The sequence below is a fragment of the Nerophis lumbriciformis genome, linkage group LG01 (genome assembly GCF_033978685.3).
Source record: "Nerophis lumbriciformis linkage group LG01, RoL_Nlum_v2.1, whole genome shotgun sequence".
Classification (NCBI taxonomy): Eukaryota; Metazoa; Chordata; class Actinopteri; order Syngnathiformes; family Syngnathidae; genus Nerophis; species Nerophis lumbriciformis.
Window position 1 is genome coordinate 51527142 of NC_084548.2, and position 22281 is coordinate 51549422.

Genomic DNA, 22281 nt, shown 5'->3' on the forward strand with positions numbered 1-22281 from the left:
GCGAGCCTCAGCCAGTGCGTCTTTTGCAGCCGTTTTATGATCGCTCAGCACAAGAAATACTTTACACACATACAGTTGTTGACAAAATACACTGTACATTATATACCTCAGCTAACTAAACTATGGAAATGTATAATATAGTTCATATAGCAATACAGTCTCACTGCACAGCAGGCCAGCAGTTAGCCGAGTCATTGCGCAATCCATGTTGCGGCACTGAGTGACGTGCCTCAACTGGCTGCTGTTCACCGCACCGTCTCTTCTCAGTATTTAAACGGCAAATGTGAAAATTCAGCGATTTTGAATAAAAATAATCTAAAACTGGTGAAGTTAAATGGAAAATAACTTTATAGAATAATCACTGGATACATATAACAATTTAATTAATTTTTTTCTTTTTACATTTTTTTTCTTTCCATGATGGCAGGTGAGGCCCCGCCTCACCTGCCTCTAGTGACTGCACGTCACTGACCTGGAGGGAACCCACGCAACATGCTAAATTACAATGTTTTTGTTATGTGGAGGACCCCCATGACTGTGTTTCTCTTGGGCCCCCCAGTGACTACATATGCCCCTGATAACACGACTCCTGCTGCTCTCCGCCGATCCAAGCTGCTGTGAAAATGTCAAGTTGATCTGTGCTTGCGTGATGGGGAACTTAGTGCCAGGTTCTTGAGTATGGGGGAGGGTTTGCAGAGGTGGGTTGGGAGGGTGATGGTGGGGGAGGGCTTTGGGGAGAACACAGCCTGCTGCCGCTGCATGCTCGGCATTCCTCAGGTGTTGTCAGCAGAGCTCGCTCGGTAATTACCTCGCTCTAGAAACACGCAGCCAACCACACTTTACTGGCAAACCGAAAGGGGGAGGGGGAGGGGGAGACGTGAGGCGGGTGCTAGTCAATATATAATTAGATTTAGGCATAATGGGAAGCAGATTGATTCTTTTTTAAAAGAATGAGCGTGCCAGAGTGGTATCTGTTGAGTAATGACTCAAATAAGTGCATGTGGTGCAGCTCCAGATGCAGATTGTGGCCGAGAGTCAAGAGCTTGATTTATGCTGCAATCCATCCACGGTATGGGCAGCTTGGCTAACGAGCAGACTGGTAAAGATAGTGGTCAGACAACTTATCAGCCCTATGTTGATTTGAATCATACATTCTCGGCCAGATGCCATCACTTTCATCGTTGACACTACAGTTCCAGAAGAACATGAAGAAGAAGCAGGTTCTTCCTGTCTGGGAATGCTTCTCTCCACTCCACCCACCCCCCTTTCTTGGCCGGCTAAAGGCGGAGGGATTGTGTGCAGATGTGACTGGAGCGAGGCCAGCCCCTCTGCCCTGGGAGAACATGTGGTCTGGGAGTGTTTACGCTGGCGCTCTTTCAAGCCGTCTCACACACAGCATGCTGGCGTCGGCCTCCACATGACAATAGGGGGGGCACTTTCAGATTGAGGTGACACCAGTGCTTGTTTACTCACCGTGTTGACACGTAGGATCAACAACAGAATACCGTGACCCTCGCTGACCCTTAAATCTGGCATAATAATGTTACTTGAAACCCTACTTGTGTTATATTTGCGGCGTTCTACAAATATTGCACACTCGGGCATTTTTTTTCTCCCCGCAGATTCTGCACATACTTTACATTCTCCTTTGTGATTTGTGTTCTATGTAAAGACATGTTCGCTCTCCAAACCAGTGAGCGGACCTTCTTGTCTGTTTGTGTCAAATGCATTACATATCTGTTGTTTTTGTAGCCACCACTAAATGCTAGCGTCAACCAGAGCCGCGTTCTGCAGTAAAAAAAATAATTTGTATTATCACCAAAGACATGCAAAAAGTTCTCCTTTTAAACAAGAATGCAATAAGAACTCATCAACATGAAATTGTGTTTTGTGATTAACTGACATCCTTCATTCATGTAAGTATTCAGTGCCCCCTGCAGGTTTAGATTTGTGGAGATGGAAAACTAATACACACTGGTGCATATGAGAATATTCTGATACAATAAGTAAATTGGTTATACTAGTATAGCTTTGACACTATTTCCACATTCACCCATTCACCCATTCACACACTGATGGCAGGAGCTGCCATGCAGGGCTAACCACGACCCATCAGGAGCAAGGGTAAAGTGTCTTGCTCAAGGACACAGCAGACGTGACTAGGTCGGTAGAAGCTGGGGATCGAAGCAGGAACCCCCAGGTTGCTGGCACAGCCTCTCTCCCAACTGCGCCACACCATCCCTAAGTGCAGGGAGGGTTGGAAACATTTAAATTATTGAATATACCAGATGCATAAATATTTGTTAGAGACTATCCTAAATGTGTTTTCTAATGGGCAGTTTGTACACCCTCCACAATATTTAGTTTACAAGTCATTGCAAGTCCAAAATCTAGCAGACTGTTTATTACACACATTAATTAGTGACTTAAGGGGCAAACTCCAACTTAAATTGTGTCTTGTTTTGCAACAATGCATGATGAAATTAGGTTTGCTTTTGAGACATCACACGCATATTGTACTAAAACATTCCATACTATTGCATTAGACATACTTTATGCAGCTGCGTATAAGGGGAAAAGTCTGATTTCCAACTATTTGACTGTTCGTTTAAAAACATTATTTTATTGAAATGCTTGCAGAGAAACGCTTTATCCCAAAGTTGTTATGTTATGCATCACTTTTAAAAGCAGGGGGTTCTAACCAGTAGCTCGTGAGCAACATGATGCAACACGATGCATGTATTTATTGACAAATTCAACATTATTTTCTGACAAAATAGCATAAAAACAATCACCGCTTTGTTTGAGTGGAGCTCTGCTTCCTAACTATAGCACAATTTAAATGTTGCCAGTCATATATAATACCAAAACTAACCTTTTTAAACTAGCTTTTAATATTTGTTGCTTTTCTTTTATTCAAAGCCTAGTTGTTTTCTGTTTTTAAGTTAGTGACTGATATTGTTTTGTATTCATTATTTATTTATCTTCTATTAAGTTAACTTTTATTGCTTATTGTAAAATTAATTGTTTCGGAGTGACAATGCACTAACAGGTATATCACTAAATGTATTAGTCTTTTCCAAATGCATTAATTTATACAATATGTTTTGGGAGGAATAGTAAAATGTTATACAAAATGGTGACTCCTGTTTCCAGAAACCCAAAGCACTGACATTTTCATGAAAACTACAAAATGTGTGCCACATTTGTAATATTTTTGTAATTGTAAAATGTCTGAAGTTTTAGGAATGCCTTATAATTATTATTGTTATTATTTATTTCAAATGTATTATTTTTATTATTATACAACACACAATAATTTCTATTTATCATATCATCTCAAATAGTGATGAAAAAAACTTGAGTAGAAATAAAAGGCACACTGAAACTATAAAATGCCGATGAACAAACTTTTTAATACAAAATGTGGATTTGTTCATTCTCTGTCAAACCAAGAGCATTCCTTTTGTTTGGGTTGAAATTGCAATGAAAACGAAAATATATCGGACTTGTTTGTTTAGTAAAAGTAGCTATCATAAGAAAAAAAGGTCAAAGTGTACCCAGTAAACTGACTCGTTCGGAACGTTGACGTCTTTACCACTAGAGGGCGGCATTTGTCATGAAAAGCAACGATTCCACTTTCAATTACGTTCTCTTCTGACTTTGTAATTTGCAGTGTGTGCAAAAGTATCACATACCATTAAAAAAGGCCTTTTTTTCTTCTCATTTTTAAAGAATATTATTACAAAATGAACTGTTTTTCTTCATTTTTAAAGAACATTATTATAAAAAAAACAAAACAACAACAGCTTTTCCAACCTGTTCAAAAGTTGCGATTCCTTAAAAATATCCATCTTGACTACAAACCACGTCTTGTGAAGGCCAACATGGCGGTGCCCCCTGCCAAGTCCTCACTTCCACCCCCACGCAGGGCTAACGAAAAAAACAAAAACGCATGAAATAAGAGGAAAAAAAGGGAGGTGTGTTGGCGCATGCGCAGACGCCACCCGCCGCTCAGTTATCCCGTTTTTTTTGTTTTTTGTTGGTGTAGAATCAAGCTCGTTACGTCACGGTGCCTTGAGCTGGACATTTACCATCCACTCATGCGGTCGCACGTTTGAGGAGACAATTGGGTGCTCCTGGGGAGAAAAACGCGTTTTATATTGGATTTTTTTTTAAACCCTCATTTTATTTGAGTTCGGCACGGAGCCGGCGTTTTAGTGTGTGTGTGTGAGTGTGTGTGTGTGTGTGTAAGCTAGTGGTGGTGTTCTGAGAGGCATCATGGATGAATGCTGAGCACCATTTAGAATATTTACATGACGCTGCTGCTGCTGCAGCGCCTTGTCTAACCTCACCAGCCTCACCGTGTATTATCCCCCCTTCCTATATATATATATATATATATATATATATATATGTATATATATATATATATATAAAAAAGGGACGTTAGGGGACTGAAGGTGCAGCCGAACACCGGGATCATTGGAGCTAGGGTTCGGATGAGGCGCTCGATCGGACTACTTTGGGTTTAGAGATCCGAGCCAAGTTCCCCCTCTGCCGTCGGGCATTGCTCAGGAGATGGCGATGAGCTTGCTCTATGTGGGATTTCTACTCAGCCTGGGGGTCATCTCTCCGAACGGTGCAGCCGTAGGTAAGACGCCTGTTGGCTCCTGGTACTTTTATTGTTGTGCACGCAGCTAGCATCTATCTCACACAGGCCTGGGTAACAACAAAGCAGCATGCAACCTCCTTAGAATGCTAGGCTCATCATTGCAAAAAGAAGCTGAGCATTGGAAGATTTTGGCCTCGATGTGGTTTTTACAACACGCACACACACACACACACACACATAAGGCCCTGCCTTGTAAGGCAAAGCAGACTGGGAAGTGATTCACAATTTTTGTTTTACTACCCATCAATCCCTTGCTTGCATGGCTTCCTTAGGTATGATGGCGCTTCCTTAGGTCGAGGTGCCACTCTGACAGCCCAGTGTGCAAATAAAATAAGCCTCTCTAATGACCCCCGATTCTTGATTGGACTAATGAGATATTAACTGCACCATCGCACACACTGGCAATGCATGCCTCATTGACCTGTTGAGCTGTCATCTGGCAGGCATGAAAATAATGCAATTTGGTTTTAAGTTGTTTTTTTTCCTTTTTTTAAAAAGTGGTAGCTGTGTAACCACACATACCTTAAGGCAGTGTTTTTCAACCTTTTCTGAGCCAAGGCACATTTTTTTCATTGAAAAAATCTGGAGGCACACCACTAGCATTAGAGGGGAACATTATCACCAGACCTATGTAAGCGTCAATATATACCTTGATGTTGCAGAAAAAAGACCATATATTTTTTTAACCGATTTCGGAACTCTAAATGGGTGAATTTTGGCGAATTAAACGCCTTTCTATTATTCGCTCTCGGAGCGATGACGTCACGACATCGGGAAGCAATCCGCCATTTTCTCAAACACATTACAAACACCGAGTCAAATCAGCTCTGTTATTTTCCGTTTTTTCGACTGTTTTCCGTACCTTGGAGACATCATGCCTCGTCGGTGTGTTGTCGGAGGGTGTAACAACACGAACAGGGACGGATTCAAGTTGCACCAGTGGCCCAAAGATGCGAAAGTGGCAAGAAATTGGACGTTTGTTCCGCACACTTTACCGACGAAAGCTATGCTACGACAGAGATGGCAAGAATGTGTGGATATCCTGCGACACTCAAAGCAGATGCATTTCCAACGATAAAGTCAAAGAAATCTGCGAGTGGATGAGGGTATGTCTACAGAATATATTAATTGATGAAAACTGGGCTGTCTGCACTCTCAAAAGTGCATGTTGTTGCCAAATGTATTTCATATGTTGTAAACCTAGTTCATAGTTGTTAGTTTCCTTTAATGCCAAACAAACACATACCAATCGTTGGTTAGAAGGCGATCGCCAAATTCGTCCTCGCTTTCTCCCGTGTCGCTGGCTGTCGTGTCGTTTTCGTCGTTTTCGCTTGCATACGGTTCAAACCGATATGGCTCAATAGCTTCAGTTTCTTCTTCAATTTCGTTTTCGCTACCTGCCTCCACACTACAACCATCCGTTTCAATACATGCGTAATCTGTTGAATCGCTTAAGCCGCTGAAATACGAGTCTGAATCCGAGCTAATGTCGCTATTCCTTGCTGTTCTATCCGCCATGTTTGTTTGTATCGGCATCACTTTGTGACATCACAGGAAAATGGACGGGTGTATATAACGATGGTTAAAATCAGGCACTTTGAAGCTTTTTTTAGGGATATTGCGTGATGGGTAAAATTTTGAAAAAAACTTAGAAAAATAAAATAAGCCACTGGGAACTGATTTTTAATGGTTTTAACCCTTCTGAAATTGTGATAATGTTCCCCTTTAAAAAAAAAAAAGAAACTCAGCAGCCGATATTGACAGTAAAAAGTCGTTCTCCTAATTGTAGGATATGAATTCAAACCATAACCAAGCATGCATCACTATAGCTCTTGTCTGCTCTTGTCCTTTGTGTTCTTTGATGATTGATGTTTCCCTCTTACACACATGTAAGAGGGATGTGTAGCTATGGCTATGAGTTGTTTTTTTCCCTTGGCCTCAGTCTGGACCCCCTCTCCAGCGGCCCAGGCTTAGACCGATTTTTTTTTCTCATCCCCCCATTGTTTACCTGTGTCTCACCTTTTTTGTAAGGGGCGCCAGAAGTTGGCAGACCCGTCAGCGATCCTGTTCTGTCTCCCTGTAATGTTTAATCCTGTTCTGTCTCCCTGTAATGTTTGTCTGATCTTGAATGGGATTGTGCTGAAATTTTTAATTTCCCCTCGGGGATTAATAACGTATTTCTGATTTCTGATTATGCTGTACACATGTAGCATCATTTACAACAAAACTTCTAAATTTGGACTCATTTCATTAATCACACATTCAGTTAGAAGAATATACATATTATTTCAGCATACATTTAGAAGAGCAGTTTCTTTCATTCAAAAACTTCAGCTAATTTTTATACTTATCAAACTCATCCTGTGGGCCGGATAAAATCGGTTTGATTTTGGTGTATATATTTTGTCAAGAGTTTAATGACCTTCTTTAAAAGAGCTAGTCAAAGATCATCTCTATGACAGCACTGTTTCTTAGAATCTGCTGTAAAAAGATTTTTGAGCTGAACTCGTGGGCCACCAGTTAAATAACGCAAATGATGAAAATGAGAGAACCTAAAATGGAACCTTGTTGAACACCACAGCCCCCGTTTACACTGCACACTGCACACTGCCCCCTTAGTGACACAGGTCTGTTATTTTGCCAGTCTAAACGCTCTGATCGTTTGGCATCAGATTCAGGTCACATCAGGAGGTAGTCAGGAATCTGATTAGAATCCGATCTTTTCAAATGTGACTTCAGTCTACACGCAATGTGACCTGAATGTGATTTTTTTCGTCAGCTTTGGGTGAGCTACATCATTCATGCGCGCTGGAAAGACACAGTCTCCAGTGCAAATGGATATTTCATCGCAACAACCGGTTTCGGTTTGTATTTAAGAGGACCGCATTTTTGGTGCATCACTTGTCAGTAATAGGCTATATGTAATACATTAATATATATCTTGATTCCCGAAGAAATGGCTATTGTCTAAAGACCTGAATCGACGCTGTGGTGCATTTGCTTACATGTGAGTTGAAAAATAAAGCCAACGAAGATCCACGCTGATGTCCGTGTCTCCTCTACTTAACACTCCCAAATATATTACATTATATACATCCATTCATACATTAAATTACTTTCATTTATTTTCACGTAAAAACACACACATTTTTAAGGTGTTGCAACTTTTATTTTGTCGTAGTAGCACCGACTTCCTCCCGGTCAACTTCCTTTATTTTCACTTTATCAAAGTGCGCATGCAAGTGAAGCCGAGGCCACATTGGTGCCTTTGCGTGTTTACATTGTAGTCTGATAAAAATCACATTTTACTTGCAGTGTAAACTGTCAACTGGAAAAAATCAGATAAAAAAAAAAAATCAGATTTGGGTCACTTTGGCCTGCAGTGTAAATGTAGTCCACTGGTATAACTAAAGACGTTGAACAAATGACTACTGACTGGATCTGAAGTAAACAAGCTACATACAGCAACACCTTCACATTACAAACACTATTCTATTATTATTACAAACACTATTGATCTATCCACTATTGTGGATAGATCGGGCCGTTTTGGACTGAAAGATGCGTGTACGTTGGACCTCCTTGCTAGCATGGGAATACTTCGCCGGCTACATCCAGCGGCCTTTGACGAAGCGGAGTCAAGTACCAGCGGGAACCGTCAACTGAAAACACGTAAGCGGTGTGATTGGAAGCAGAAGTGGAGATGCCGAGCGGGGCTAACAACAAAGCTAAAGGCTAATCCCCACAGAACGCCGCTTCCTTCCATCCTGATTTCAAACGTCCGCTCCCTGGAGAACAAACTGGACTACCTGAAGCTGGATTTAAATGCAAGACGTGAGATGAGAGACTCCTGCGCCAATATCTCACAGAAACGTGGTTGAAATCATCCGTTCCGGACGAAGCAGTTAGCATCGAGGGGCTAACTATGTTTCGGGCGGACAGGAGCAAATCTCTCACTGGTAAATCCCGAGGCGGTGGTGTTTGCATATACGTCAATAATAACTGGTGCAATAATGGGAAGATAATATCACGTCACTGCTCTCCTGATGTTGAACTATTAACTATAAAATGCAGGCCATTTTATTTACCCAGGGAATTCAGTGCTATGATCTTCACAGCAGTGTACATTCCCTCCAGTGCTAACACCAAAGAAGCTTTGAATGCTTTGTACTGCTCCATCAATGAATTGCAAACTACACATCCAGAGAGAGTTTTCATCGTGGCAGGGGATTTTAATCAAGCTAACATGAAAACAGTTTTCCCTCATTTCCATCAATATGTGAATTTTGCAACCAGGGGTGGAAGCAAGCTCGACTTGGTTTATAGTAATATTAAACAGGCGTATAAAGCTGCACCACAGACCATCTATCTGTGATGCTAATTCCTGCATACAAGCCCCTGCTGATCAGGAAGCAAGCTACAGTGAAGCAGGTGAGGACCTGGCCAGAGGGAGCAATGTCAGCATTACAAGACTGCTTCGAAACCACAGACTGGGACATGTTCAAAGCAGCCGCCACCAAAAGTCACTACACGTGTGGAGGAGTATGCGGAGTCTGTGTCCGCATACATTCAGAAGTGCATGGAGGATGTCAGTGGGATCAAGAACATCCCCACACGGGCCAACGAGAAACCCTGGATGAACAGTGAGGTACGTGCAATGCTAAAGGCTCGGAACAAGGCTTTCAAGTCTGGCGACATGGTGGCATTAAAATCTGCCAGACCTAACCTGAACAGTGCCATTAAGGTTGCAAAGTGTGCTCACAGTCAGAAAGTGCAGGGCTTCTTCGAGAACCCTACAAACACTAGACGAATGTGGCAGGGCATACAGGTCATCACGGACTATAAAGCTGCCCCCTGTCCCTGTATCATCTTTCTAGATGACCTTAACAATTACTTTGCAAGGTTTGAGGCACTTAACACCACTCCGGCGAGAAAATCCATCCCTCGCCCTGATGAGCAGCCACTCAACCTGGATATAGCGGATGTCCGGAAAACCCTGAGGAGAGTGAACCCCCAGTAAGCACCGGGACCTGATGGCATTCCGGGCAAGGTGCTTAAGGGATGTGCAGACCAGCTGGCTGGGGTTCTCACAGACATCTTCAACATCTCGCTGACCCAGGCTGTGGTACCATCATGTTTTAAGACGGCCACAATCATTCCAGTGCCAAAAAACCCCACAATCTCCTCCCTCAATGATTACCGCCCCGTTGCACTCACCCCCATCATAATGAAGTGCTTCGAGAGGCTGGTAAAGGAATATATTGTCTCCAGACTTCCCCCCACATTTGACCCATACCAGTTTGCTTATCGCCCTAACCGCTCCACAGAGGACGCCATCTCCTCTGCACGCCACCTGAGCTTAGAACATCTGGAAGGAAAGGACACACACGTGCGGATGTTGTTCCTGGACTTCAGCTCAGCATTCAACACCATCATCCCGCAGGACTTGGTGAGCAAACTGGCCCCCCTTGGATTCAGAATCAGAATCAGAATCAGCTTTATTGTCATTACGCAAGGTAACGAGATTGAGGCCATTCCATACAGTGCGATGTGTGCATGCTAGAAAAACAATGTGCAAATATATAAAAATATAAAAAATGTAGAAGTGCAATGAATATGGTGTGAAATGAATATATACATGATGAAAAAAAAAGAAAAAAAGTACCCCCCTTTGCAACTGGCTGCTTGACTTCCTCACAGACATACCCCAATCTGTGAGCGTGGGCAACAACACCTCCAGTGCCATCTCCCTGAGCACCGGCTCCCCCCAGGGCTGCGTCCTGAGTCCACTGCTGTTCACGTTGATGACTCATGACTGCTGCGCCAGGTCCACTACTAACCACATTGTGAAGTATGCTGACGACACGACAGTAGTGGGCCTCATCCGTGACAACAACGACATGGACTACAGGGAGGAGGTGAAACATCTGGTTGACTGGTGCAGAACCAACAACCTGATCCTGAATGTAAACAAGACCAAGGAGATCATCGTTGACTTCAGGAAGCACCAGTCCAGCCACGCTCCACTGTACATCAACGACACAGCGGTGGAGATAGTAAGCAGCACCAAGTTCCTGGGGGTGCAGATAATTGACAATATAACCTGGTCCCTACACACTGGAGCTCTTGTAAAAAGAGCTCAGCAGCGCATGCACTTTTTGCGTCGGATGAAAAGAGCACAGCTCCCTCCCCCCATTCTCAGCACATTCTACAGAGGCACTATAGAGAGCCTGCTGACCAACAGCATCTCTGTCTGGACTGGAGCCTGCAATGCCTCAGACTGGAAGTCTCTCCAGAGAGTGGTGAGGACGGCGGAAAAGATCATCAGGACTCCTCTTCCTCCTATCCAAGAGATCGCAAAAAGCCGCTGCCTGACCAGGGCTCAGAAAATCTGCAAAGACTCCTCCCACCCCCACCAAGGACTGTTTTCACTGCTGGACTCTAGAAAGAGGTTCCGCAGCCTCCGAAGCAGAACCTCCAGGTTCTGTAACAGCTTCTTCCCTCAGGCCGTAAGACTCTTAAACGCATCATAATTAAATTATCCCCTCAATTCACCCCAAAATGGATTAACTCGCTGGAATAAAAAAGACAATATAACATACATCCATAAACGTGGACGCATGTGAAAAAGTGCAATATATTTATCTGTACAGTAATCTATTTATTCATTAATATATATTTATATATTTATTTATTTTATATATATATTATATATATTATTTATATATATTTATTTATTTATATATGCACCTTATTGCTTTTTTATCCTGCACTACCATGAGCTTATGTAACAAAATTTCGTTCTTATCTGTGCTGTAAAGTTCAAATTTGAATGACAGTAAAAAGGAAGTCTAAGTCTATTCGTAACTGATAAAAAGGAGTTGACTCAAAAGGCTTCCTTGAGGTCTCAGTTATGTAAATCACAAGTTTGGACCCCATGCAGTGTTTTGTGTTTGCGAGCAAGGTTAAAATGTAAATGCAAGAATCTGCCAATGTATTTACAGTGGTCCAAGTTCCTCTGTACAACAGGAACACTGGTGTTTTTACAAATTTGCTGCAAAAATATTTGTCTCCCAAGTTTTGAACTGAACTTGGGCCGCCATTTGAATACCCCTGCCTTTGGATAACAATGCTGGCAATGCTGCCACTGGAACAATTTAGTTAAATAGCCCTGGCCTATAGTATCAGTTAATTTTTTTTGAAGAGGTGCATATTTGCAGGTTATTGTCATTATATAAGCTAAATGAGATATAGATGGAAGCGTTTCACAGTGAAAGCTATAGCTGAGATTTCAAAAGTCCCAAAGCGCCTCCCTCTTCCTCCATCAGTATCTGTAACATCTGGACACATGGAGACAGTATGTAACATCTGGACACAGGGAGACCATTAATCCAACATAGATGTGACTGCTCAGAGGGGGAGGGGCCAGCTGAAAAGCGAAATAAGAATATGTCTTTGGCACCCTCAGAAACTGACACGCAGTTATATCACAAGGAGTAGGGGGCTGAGAATGATTGTGTAATTTTAGTAAACTGTACCTGTGCGTGCATGCATGCAGTGACCAAAACGATAAGCCCGAAGCATAGAGGAAGTAGGGAGGCACAGCTGAATTTTATGAATGAGAGGGGATTAGCAAAAGGAAGGTAAAAAAGTCACAATGTTGAACAGACTGCTTTTACCTGTGGTCCATATACATTATATTGCCAAAAGTATTTGGCCACCCATCCAAATGATGAGAATCAGGTGTCCTAATCACTTGGCCCGGTGTATAAAATCAAGCACTCAGGCATGGAGACTGTTTCTACAAACATTTGTGAAAGAATGGGCCGCTCTCAGTGATTTCCGGCGTGGAACTGTCATAGGATGCCACCTGTCCAACAAATCCAGTCGTGAAATTTCCTTGCTCGTAGATATATTTCAAAGTCAACATTATTATAATAAAATGGAAGAGTTTGGGAACAACAGCAACTCAGCCACTAAGTGGTGGGCCACGTAAACTGACAGAGAGGGGTCAGCGGATGCTGAAGCGCATAGTGCAAAGACTTTCTGCACAGTCAGTTGCTACAGAGCGCCAAACTTCATGTGACCTTCCAATTAGCCTACGTACAGTACGCAGATAGCTTCATGGAATGGGTTTCCATGGCCGAGCAGCTGTATCTAAGCCATATATCATCAAGTCCAATGCAAAGCGTGGGATGCAGGGGTGTAAAGCACATCGCCACTGGACTCTAGAGCAGTGGAGACGCCTTATCGGGACTGATGAATCACACTTTTCCATCTGGCAATTTGATGGACCAGTCTGGGTTTGAAAGTTGCCTGGAGAGCGCTACATTTCGGACTACATTGTGCCGAGTGCGAAATTTGGTGGAGGAGGAATTATGGTGTGGGGTTGGTTTTTCAGAAGTTGAGCTTGGCCCTTTAGTCCCAGTGAAAGGAACTCCGAATGCTCCAGGATACCAAAACATTTTGGACAATTCCATGGGATGGCACTTCAAGTTCATATGTGAGGAAAGGCAGGTGGCCAAATACTTTTGGCAATATAGTGTATGATGAGAGTGTGCTGTCACTGCTGGAAAAGGTGTCATCTTTTATGCTGATGCCAGCCAGGAAAGTGCTGTGTGATATGAAACGCAGGACCTGTGCGTTGTGCATGACTGAATTAAATGTCTCAAATTACAAGGTTTTCTTTAGCTGATGGACAGTAGATTGCGACTTTTAAATATGTTGAAAATGCAGATTTAAGAATCCCATATAAGAGCTCCTTTATGCAGATGTAAAGATATTTTACAGAATAACATGAATAAACCGAAAATTTGCACAGTGCAGGATCATTCGTGACAGGGAGCTGTAATGTAGTGTTTTTTACCCTTTTTGACTTCGGGTGATCGCCCAACTTTTCCACCACAAAGGGGCACTGGGCCTACTCAAATATTAACACTGAATTAGTCATCTTACTCTTGATATGAATCATATTCAATAACTGTATCCAACCTACTTAAAGTTTGACAGGATAAACCTTGTCAAAGGATTTAAAACCATGTGATAATCACAAAGACTATTGCTCTATCGCATACCCAAGTCTAGAATACAGCAGGGGCAACAAAGTCCAAATTTTACAACCCTCTTCACTTAAAAAAACGAATTATTTGGGTTAGATATGAAATACCTTCTATAAATTACACCAAATGTCCAACCAATTTGCATGACCTCCTATGGAAACTGTCCTGAATAGTTCCAATATTCTGCAGCTAAACTTGGTACGAACATTTTCTGAAACTTGAACAATTAGTTCTCCCATGTTGGAAACAGCAATGAGTCATTTGTAGTGGTTCACATACATTCAGTACCAGGCCTGACAGTGGTAAAATAATTTCTGCAAAGTTGTAATATTGTTAAAAAATCTAATATTTCCATAGGTGGCGCAAAAAAAACAAAACATGTATGACTTTCTAAATATAATTTAAAAAAAATATATAATTAGAGTCATGTAAAGATGAAATAACCCCTATACAGTCACCTTTACACTTGTTTCACCCGATGTAGTAGCCTTGAGTGTGTTTTACTGTAGATTACAGTACTCACCAAAAGCCGAAGGATCTTCCAAGCTGTCGCCAGGCCACTACATGGAAATACTTTGTCACATCCTGAGTAATTACTCTAAGCCAGAACTGTGCTGAAATCAATGTATTTGAATGTGGCAAGCCGCCACGGCATTTTTATTACTGCCACACCTTTTTTTTTTTTACTTGAAAACAAATTAAATTAATATAAGCCCCCAGAAGAATTCACAAAAAGTCTGACGCTATTTTTAACTTTTATTACCAATCTTATGATAAGAAACAACGGCACAATTTCAACAGGTTTAACCTCCCATGAAAACACTTTCGTCTCCGTGAGTCTGCGCTTGCCCCAACACACAACAATACTTCCTCATTCTCCGTCAATCACCTTTCAGGCACGGACAGTGTGTTTGCAAACATAGGAAAAACTGACATCAAATCCAAACCACACAAACATTAAACATTAACATTAGCTGGTCGTCACAGTATGAATTAATATACATAGCTTATCATTTGCGCACTATTGACAAGTGACCACCGAAAAATCAATCAATCAAAGTTTATTTATATAGCCCTAAATCATGAGTGTCTCAAAGGGCTGCACAAGCCACAACGACATCCCCGGCTCAGATCCCACATCAGGGCAAGGAAAAACTCAACCCAATGGGCTACAATGAGAAAAAAGACTTTGATCACCGAAAACCGCGCTACCAAAACCGGGTTTAAAAAAAAATCACGCGATATTCTGGAACGTTGTCAGCATGTCTATGATGTGGACGTGATTTTTTGCAGATATACTCGCGGACAGCCATCTTTAAAATGTGCAAATATTAGGAGTAAAGTGGTGGCTTTTAAGAACAACAACTAGAGCAACAGCGCGAAGCGAGTGTGACGTCATGCTCGCTTTAGCCTCTTTAGTCCGGGACATCGAGGGACAGCAGTAGTCGCTAAAGATGAGTACACCCTATAATAACACCAGAAAACGATGCTCGATTGGGTGCTAGTTGTTTTTAATTTTAAAGAAGTCATTAAATGTCTGTAAACATTTGAAAAAAATCATAACAAAATACCTTGTACAAAAAGGCAGCAGCAATTGAAAATATGGCAAAACAATAAAAAAAAATGTTAATGCTAATAAAAAAAAACAGATTTTTTATAATGTACGTATGCATTTTTTGAGACTTTTTAAAGAAAGTCATGTCATCATAGCAAATTATGCAAATTACTCCATCGTCATTGTGACCACGCTTCCACCGCCACAGGTATCTTGGCTGTTTTTTTTGCCTAAAGTTGGTCAACTTGACAGTCACACATATGACTAGGGATGGGAATTGATACGATTTTTTCTTTTCGATTATGCTCAACAATTCGGTTCTTTATCGGTTCTTTTAGTGATTCTTATTTGGAAAGAAGGATAACAAACAAGTTGATTATCGTTAACTTTGTTTAATTCAAAAGAAACATGAATTTACGATCCCGGAAGGGATAAGTGGTAGAAATGGGATTTTTTTTAAATAACTTATATAATAATAAGAGGAATAGTCTTCTGTAGAAAAAAACAAAACTATTACATCAAATGATTATTTTTAGAATAATTTATGAGCGGACCATTTAAAAGTGAAACTATGTCAGATAGTGACAAAGACAAGCAAGTCGAGTCTGTAACCATCAACGATAAAGATTAAACATTATTTTGTCGAAAACGCAAATCTGTTTTTTTTCGGAAGGGATATGAGATTTTTCTGACTTATTACAAAGTATCTGCTATGGAGAACCATTCTCAATCAGGGAGGAGGCGCTCATAGCCTGTTTTGTCACTATTTGCATAATAAGTATTCATTTCATTTTTAGAGCTATATTAGCATCATTTGCAATTAGGTACTAACATGACGAGCGGTGTTAGTCAGTTAGTTAATTAGTGACCTGCAGTACATCGCTGATATGGACGCCGTTGCTGGTGGTGATTCACTTCCGGCTCAGACGGGACGAAAACGTGTCATTCATTCAATGTTTTCACATTTTGTGTGTGCAAATGTTTCAGAAAGTATTTCTTCCCTTTGATGAAATGTCCACTTTTCAAGTATTGTAAGTTGCCCTCTTGTCATCCTTTCTCGTGAATAACTCCAGTTTTTGTGCCACTTCCACACCGTGCGTGGTGAAGTCACGCATGCGCCCACAGGCATCCAAAAAGGAATGGTTAACAAAACTGTAAAGCATTCCCAGGAATCATTTAAACCAGTAGTTCCCAACCCCTGGGCCGCGGCCCGGTACCGGTCCGTGGATCGATTGGTACCGGGCCGCACAAGAAAAAAAAAATACAATAAATAAATAACTAATTTTATTTTATTTTTTTGTATTTTTTATTTATTAAATCAACATAAAAAACACAAGATACACTTAAAATTAGTGCACCAACCCAAAAAACCTCTCTCCCCCATTTACACTCATTCACACTCATTCGCACAAAAGGGTTGTCTCTTTCTGTTATTATTATTTCTGGTTTTTACATTATATATCAATATAGATCAATGCAGTCTGCAGGGATACAGTCCGTAAGCACACATAATTGTATTTTTTTATGACCATTAAAATAAAATAAAAATACCACATTTTGTAGATCGCTATCCACGGGTATGTCTGGTTACGTCCACATCGCAGACATACTGACAACGCTCCAGAAAATGACGTGCGTCTCGTTTACATCCGCGTTCGGCAGCACTATTTTCAGTCATCAAAGTATTTTTTCGGTGGTCGAGTTTTCTGTACATCACTCGTCAATAGTGCGCAAATAATAGGCTATATGTCCATTCAAACTGTAACAACCTGTTGGTGGTAATGTTTAATATTTGTGTGGTTTGAATTTAATGTCAGTTTTTCCCATGTTTGCAAACACACCGTCCGTTACTGAAAGGTGATCGGCAGAGAATGAGGAAGTGTTGTTGTGTGTCCGGCGGGGAAGCAGACTCACGGAGAAGAAAATGTGTACAATGGAATTTTGCCATTTGTAATCATAAGATTGGTAATAAATGTTAAAAATAGTGTCGGACGTTGTGTGATTTCTTCTGGAGATTACAATATATTATATTACTTCAAATTGTTTTGAAAATAAACAAAAAACAAACTTATTTTCAAGGTGGCGGTAATAAAAATGCCGTGGCTTTCCGCCACATTTCATTACATTAAGGGGAAACCCTGATTACCATTCTTTACCACTGCATGTTCTGATTTGTCATTTCACATCGCTCACAAGGCTCACTAATGTCATGTGGCGCTGATGATGTCGAAGATGAAATGAATCAAAAGAGTTCATCTCCACTTAGCGTTGCCCGAACAGCTGCTGATAGCTGATAACAGTCTTGTTGGCTTTAAGTGGCGCCAGTACTTGCATGTGGAGAGGAGCCAGATGAGGTGGTTCGGGCATCTGGTCAGGATGCCACCCGATCGCCTCCCTCGGGAGGTGCTTAGGGCACGTCCGACCGGTAGGAGGCCACGGGGAAGACCCAGGACACGTTGGGAAGACTATGTCTCCCGGCTGGCCTGGGAACGCCTCGGGATCCCCCGGGAGGAGCTGGACGAAGTGGCTGGGGAGAGGGAAGTCTGGGCTTCCCTGCTTGGGCTGCTGCCCCCGGGACCCGACCTCGGATAAGCGGAAGAAGATGGATGGATGGATGGATGGACAGTACTTGCATGTGCCGCCTTTGACATCACTCACGTCAAAGGCTCACCAATGTGGTGAAGTGTTATTGATGAGGCAGGAGTTGAAGATGAAGTCTACAAAAAGTTTTTCTGCCAAAAGTTGGTCAACTTTATTGTTGCTGTGAAGATTGCCCATGGAAAGAACGTAGTAAGAAGCAAAAGAAAAACAACCAACCATGGATGACAAAAGGACTGAAAAATGCTTGTCACAAAAAAAACACATTGTATCGAATATTTATAACACAGAGATCTATAGAGGCAGAAAATAAGTATAAGAAATATAAAAACAAACTAATTGGTATACTACGAACATGTAAGAAGGAATACTACAGTCAATTATTAAACAAGAAGAAAAACAACATGAGAGCAACATGGGGCATCCTAAATAGCATCATTAAAAATGGTGCTAAGAAAGATTACCCCCAGTACTTTCTAGATGGAAATACAAAAAATGACAATATGAACCAAATAGCTGAACGTTTCAATGATTATTTTGTTAATATCGGAAAAAATATGGATCAAAGAATTCCAAATGCAGATGATGGGTCAGTTGAGGCCTTGAGTGAGCTCATAGACAGAAATCCCAATTCCATGTTTCTTAAAAGTGTAACAAAAGAAGAAATAATCAAAATTGTAAAAAATTGTAAATCCAAGACCTCAACCGACTGTCATGGAATAGATATAGTAACGATAAAAAAGGTTATACAAGACATTTCAGAACCTCTGTAATGTATCATTTTTAACCGGTAAATTCCCTGATATAATGAAAATTGCAAAAGTCGTACCAATTTATAAGAATGGAGACGTACACCAGTTTACTAACTACAGACCAGTTTCATTACTTCCACAATTCTCCAAAATCTTGGAAAAATTATTCAATAGTCGATTAGATTTATTTATTAACAAAAGTGGGACGCTTGTGGAGAACCAATATGGATTCCGAGCAAATATCTCAACATCAATAGCACTAACCAAAATAACAGAGGAAATTACCAATGCAATAGATGGTAAAGAATGTGCGGCCGCAGTATTCATGGACTTAACAAAAGCATTTGACACAATTATTCATGATATTTTAATACGAAAATTAGAACGATATGGCATCAGAGGTTTGGTATTGAATTGGGTAAGAAGTTATTTAACCAACAGGAAGCAATATGTAAAGATGGGTGAAAATATGTCAACACGGCTAGATATATCCTGTGGTGTACCCCAGGGGTCAATACTGGGACCAAGATTGTTCAATCTTTATATAAACGACATTTGTAAGGTTACGAAGGACTTAAAGTTGGTTTTATTTGCAGACGACACAACTGCTTTCTGTTCAGGAGAGAGCACACAGAAGATAATACAAATAATAACAGAAGAAATTAACAAATTAAAAAGATGGTTTGACAAAAACAGACTATCTTTGAATCTCAGTAAAACTAAAATAATGCTATTTGGTAATAGTAGAAAAGAGCATCATACACAGATACAAATAGACGAAGTAGACATAGAAAGGGTAAAAGAAACTAGATTTTTGGGAGTATTAATAGATGATCAAATGAACTGGAAATCTCATATACAAAACATACAACATAAGGTGGCAAAAAACATTTCAATAATGAATAAAGCAAAATATGTCCTGGGCCAAAAATCACTACATATTCTCTACTGCTCGCTAGTGTTACCATATCTGAGTTATTGTGCAGAAATATGGGGAAATAACTACAAATGTGCGCTACATTCGCTAACCGTGTTACAAAAAAGATCAGTTAGAATAATACATAATGTTGGATATAGAGAACACACAAACCCTTTATTTATTAAGTCAGAAATATTAAAGTTTGGTGATTTGGTAAAATTGCAAACAGCTAAAATGATGTACAAAGCAAACTATAACCTGCTACCAAAGAATGTACAACAATTCTTCTCAACTAAAGAGGAGAAATATAACCTTAGAGGAAAAAATAATTTAAAACATTTATATGCACGTACAACACTTAGAACTTTTAGCATATCAGTATGTGGAATTAAATTATGGAATGGATTAAGTAAAGAAGTTAAAAATTGTACTGATATGATCCAGTTTAAGAGGTTGTTCAAAATAATAGTGCTTACAGAGTACAAAAAAGAAGAATTATGAGAAATACTTTCAACCTTATTGAAAATAAGATATTCTTCATCTCAGTATGTTAATAATGACTGTATTAATTAATTAATTACATATTACAAAACTGTTGTATACTAATTCATAGATGTTATTTTATTATATAAGAAGGTCAGTAAATGATTCTATATATTTGTAAACGCTTGAAGTGGGAAAGGGGTAGGATTAAATAAGCTTTGCTTCTTCCTACTCCTTTTCGGGCATGATGTAAAATGAAATGATATGAAATTGTGTGATGTATTATGATGTAAGTGTGTTCATGTTCGAAATAAACTAAAGAAAGAAAGAAAGAAAGAAAGATACAGTAGTGCCAAGAATAGCCGCTGTATTGTTGTTAGCATTGTTTACTTCGAACCAAAAATGCTTGGTGAGGCAATGAGGGGCACGGAATACTTTTATCACTGACTAACAAAAACACACATGTTATTTCCAGTATATTTTAATTCTATTTTAAATACAAAAATTATGTTTTGCTGTGGGCAGCACGGTGGAGGAGGGGTTAGTGCGTCTGCCTCACAATACGAAGGTCCTGAGTAGTCTGGGGTTCAATCCCAGGCTCGGGATCTTTCTGTGTGGAGTTTGCAAGTTCTCCCCGTGACTGCGTGGGTTCCCTCCGGGTACTCCGGCTTCCTCCCACTTCCAAATACATGCACCTGGGGATAGGTTGATTGGCAACACTAAATTGGCCCTAGTGTGTGAATGTGTGTGAATGTTGTCTGTCTATCTGTGTTGGCCCTGCGATGAGGTGGCGACTTGTCCAGGGTGTACCCCACCTTCCGCCCGATTGTAGCTGAGATAGGCTCCAGCGCCCCCCGCGACCCCGAAGGGAATAAGCGGTAGAAAATGGATGGATGGATGTTTTGCTGTAAAGTAAGTGTATGTTGGTATGTTTACAAGCCCAGCTAGGTATCATGTTATGTATTCAAAACTGGCTTCCTCTAGAAAGTTCTGCCACATATGAAACAGGTAGGTTTTTATTTTATCTACAGTATATACTTTTAAATATATTGACATTTCTTCTCTAAAAATTGTTTTCTTGTCAATATAAACATGGACCCATTGCCTCCCTGCTTGGCACTCAGCATCAAGGGTTGGAATTGGGGTTATAAATCACCAAAATGATTCCCGAGCGCGGCCACCGCTGCTGCTCACTGCAGAGGGTAATTTCACCACACCTAGTGTGTGTGTGACTATCAGTGGTACTTAAACTTTAACTTTAATGTCTCCTCTCACTCAGTTTTTGTCTTCTTCTCCAAAGAATGAACGCTTTTAAGGGATACGTTATTGGGTAGATAACCCATGTAGATAATCGATTGATGAAGTGTACAAATTAGGGCTGGGCGATATATCGATATGCGCGATATATCGCGGGTTTGTCTCTGTGCGATATAGAAAATGACTATATCGTGATATCGAGTATACGTTCTCACGCAGTTGCTTTTAGCTGCGGGCATTAAACTACATGCTCTACTCGCTCTTTTCTGTGTCTCCTTCTCACAGACAGCAAGCGCAGCTTCTACATACGTCACATACTGTCACGTCATACGTCACATACGTATACGCCCTCGCGGAGCAGAGAGGTAGCAGCATGGCTAACGTTAGCTGTGATGCTAGCGGTAATATGAGAGAAAGAAGGTGCGAATCTGGTAACAAATGAAGGAATAATTAATTCCCCCAAAAAACAGCAGGGGGTCCATCGTCTGGCGGTGGTTTGGCTTCAAGTGGGAATATGTCGAACAGACAACCGTAATTTGTCAAGTGTGGGGCAAAAGCGTTGCTATAAAAAGTAGCAGTAGCTACTTGCTAATATGTAGCATCATTTGAAAAGTCCCCTGCTAGTGAATGAAGAGTGCTCACTCCAATCCAATCCGCTTTATTTATATAGCACATTTAAACAACAAAAATGTTTCCAAAGTGCTGCACAACAATATTAAAAACAATATTTACGTACTCCGCACGTCAACATCTCCGTTCGGTGCCACACTTCCACACCATCAAAATGCCGAGGCAAACATTTCCAGATCGACACCGTATGAAAAAAATAGTTATTTTTTTTTAGTTTTGATTTCCTTCTCTGCATGAAAGTTTAAAAGTAGCATATATTAATGCAGTATGAACAAGAATGTTTTAATGTAGACACATAGAATCATCATACTTCTGTGATTATATGTATCAAGTGTTCATTCAAGGCTAAGGCA

General features: G+C 40.7%; 2 protein-coding genes across 5 annotated transcripts in view; both read left to right on the forward strand.

Moving 5' to 3' along the window:
- Positions 1-4053: 4053 nt before the first annotated feature.
- Positions 4054-22281, forward strand: part of lrp1ab (low density lipoprotein receptor-related protein 1Ab) — a 200611-nt gene continuing 182383 nt past the window's right edge. For 3 of the 4 annotated variants that reach the window (XM_061985848.2, XM_061985856.2, XM_061985874.2), the window contains exon 1: positions 4054-4654. In XM_061985848.2, the coding sequence (XP_061841832.2) occupies positions 4582-4654 (73 nt within the window). In that variant the 5' untranslated portion in view covers positions 4054-4581. The remainder of the gene's footprint in view (positions 4655-22281) is intronic. The other variant, XM_061985866.2, reaches the window with a different exon arrangement.
- The window catches only part of LOC140679833 (uncharacterized), a 35350-nt gene continuing 21271 nt past the window's right edge, over positions 8203-22281 (forward strand). The window contains exons 1-2 of the mRNA XM_072916132.1: positions 8203-10124; positions 10376-11099. Coding sequence (XP_072772233.1) covers positions 10480-11099 — 620 coding nt within the window. The 5' untranslated portion in view covers positions 8203-10124; positions 10376-10479. The remainder of the gene's footprint in view (positions 10125-10375; positions 11100-22281) is intronic.